We start from the raw sequence: 2,425 nt of genomic DNA, 5'->3' as shown, positions 1-2,425 counted from the left end.
TTTGTGTTATTAAATAAAATGTGTGTATTTCAGAGTAGCTGGGAGAATTTGATTATCCAAAAAAATTTGCATTTTTCTTTAGCCACGATGAGTGTTATCAGAGGATAATTTCCATACGTGTTGTAACACAGTTAGCTACAGAAGTTACTAAAGTAATTATTCTATCTAGTGTGTCTTTTAATGTCTTCTGATGGCAAGATACTGGTTTTCTTCCACTTAGGTCTTTTTAGTATGGTGGAGCTTGTTTCTCAGACTTACTTAGCTTAGGTCCCTTCATTTGTTTCATATGGCCCACATATGAAGTATGTGTTTCATATGGGCCACTTTATGAATTATGAAAAGAATTGAGATAAAGGAAATGTTTCTAACTTCAAGGAGATTGTACACTTTAACAAGTTATCTGAGGATGTTGTAGAGACCGTTTCATGATTAGTCACCACCCAAAGACTGTGTAATTATATATTTAGTGCAGCTTCGAAGCAGCAGGCTAGGTTAAATTATATATGGAAGTCATGTCTAGGCCTATATTTCTGTGGGCCTGCTCTCTTCATTTTGGAGTCTTGTTACTTTTTGTAGTATTACGTATAGGATTTTCTGTGTAGCCATTTTAGGAGGAGCCGGTAAATTTTCAGAGGAGTGTATGGAATTTAAAATTAAACTTTTAAATAGCTATCAGTATGTTTTCTTCCTGTAACACCAGAACAGATCATTTTCACATTAATGTAAAAAGGCAAAAATGCTATTATTTTATTACTAAGTTACCTTGTAATTCATAAATGCTAGTTCTTTTGCCACACATATTGCAAGGTATAAAATGTAATCAGTGATGCAAAAATAACTTTTCAGTCTTTGAGATACTTGCAGAAGTCAATAGGTTTTGGGAGCATGGTAAATATTCTGTTTATTTTGCTTCTACAGAAATGCATCCTCTGCAGACATAGAATTAAGAAAACCTCTGGAGCCTGCATTCAGTGTTCATACGGACACTGCCCAGCCTCCTTCCATGTCACTTGTGCCCATGCTACAGGAGTGCTGATGGAACCTGATGATTGGCCTTATGTTGTCTACGTCACATGCTTCAGGCACAGGATAAACCAAAATGTGGTAAGGAATTTATTTCCTTATTTGTGAAAAAAAAATGAGTTTACAGAATTAAAGTATGTTTCCAGAGAAAATGGAGGAAAGGATCCACTTCATGTATTGTAATTATTCCACTTATCCTATTTCCATACATAGCAGGTTATTATATCTTGAAGGTTTTTCCTTATGCCATTACGTGGGAGAAATGATACTTGATATGCCTAACACATTTTTGCACTGGAGTAATTTTGAATGTATTGTTTTGACAGCCAGAACAAATCTTTGAGTTCTCTGTTTTGTTACCCTAGAATGCATTAAATGAACACAGTAGCTTGCAAATACTCACAGATACTGTAAGATAAAGGATATGATGTATATGTAGGTTCTTTGTTCTGAGCCAAACAGTGTCTTGCAAAGATCAGATTATAATTATTCTGTCATCTGGCAAAGTAACACTAGTATGTCATGAAAACACATATTATTACTGTGCCTTTTTATTTCTAGCCTGTGCTGAGCAGGAACCTTTAATTTTAGATGAGACACATGAAGAATTAATTTAATGTGTTTTATTCAAATCAATTGTTCTATCTCAGTTAAGAGAGAACTCTTGCCATGTATTTTGGGCTTTTAAAACTGTATTTTGTTTCCTAGCAAACTGGAAGGACTTAGTATAGTCTTATTATGGAAATAACTTTGTAAGTTGATCATGTTGCGAATTTACAAGTTACAAACTTTTAACCTCCTTGATACATTAGAAGTGAAAATAATAAATCTGGGTAATGTCTGCATTGTATGTCTTGCTTTCAAGAGCTTATCTGTGAACCTTTGGTTTTAATCAGAAGACTACTGGAGAGAAAGATTTTCTTTCAAGTGTGCTAAAATGCAATGCCTCATAACTAGAGCAGTCAGTCCTGAGTGTTCAGTCTGCTGGTGGGTCTTAAAAAGGGAAATGAATTCTGTGAACCTGTTTAAAATTTCCGCAGAACTCTTAAGCCTTTTTAAGATTTTTCTTTTCCAAAATAACATATGAGACAAAGTTTTAGATGAGACAAAGTTTTAGGTGTTCAACATTTTTCAAGAAATAAGTTTGGTTTGAAAGAGAACCAAACTTAAACCTCCATCTGTACGGGCAACTGAAGATACTTTCCTGGGCTTTCTTGGAAAACTTAGTTGAAAATTACTGAGTTAAAATCAAGGCTAGTAAAAAGGGGGCTGGTTTTCTCCAATATTTTCCAGTATTTGATTAATAATATTTTCTAGTCTTTATAGTCCAGGTAGTGGGATTTGCAGCAGTAGTTGGGAATCATTCCATTATCAAATAGGACTTTCTGCATATTTACTTCTG

At 34.3% G+C, this 2,425-nt stretch overlaps 1 protein-coding gene across 1 annotated transcript in view; it reads left to right on the top strand.

Moving 5' to 3' along the window:
* The first annotated feature begins 885 nt into the window (after window positions 1-885).
* LOC103780067 (lysine-specific demethylase 4C-like) overlaps window positions 886-2,425 on the top strand; it is a 27,973-nt gene continuing 26,433 nt past the window's right edge. Inside the window, exon 1 of the mRNA XM_008947714.1 lies at window positions 886-1,101. Within this exon, the coding sequence (XP_008945962.1) occupies window positions 886-1,101 (216 nt within the window). The remainder of the gene's footprint in view (window positions 1,102-2,425) is intronic.

This window comes from Merops nubicus, unplaced genomic scaffold (genome assembly GCF_000691845.1).
Source record: "Merops nubicus isolate BGI_N331 unplaced genomic scaffold, ASM69184v1 scaffold8729, whole genome shotgun sequence".
In the NCBI taxonomy this organism is placed as follows: domain Eukaryota; kingdom Metazoa; phylum Chordata; class Aves; order Coraciiformes; family Meropidae; genus Merops; species Merops nubicus.
Note: the sequence above shows the minus strand (reverse complement) of the source record. Positions and strands in the feature narration are given on the sequence as shown.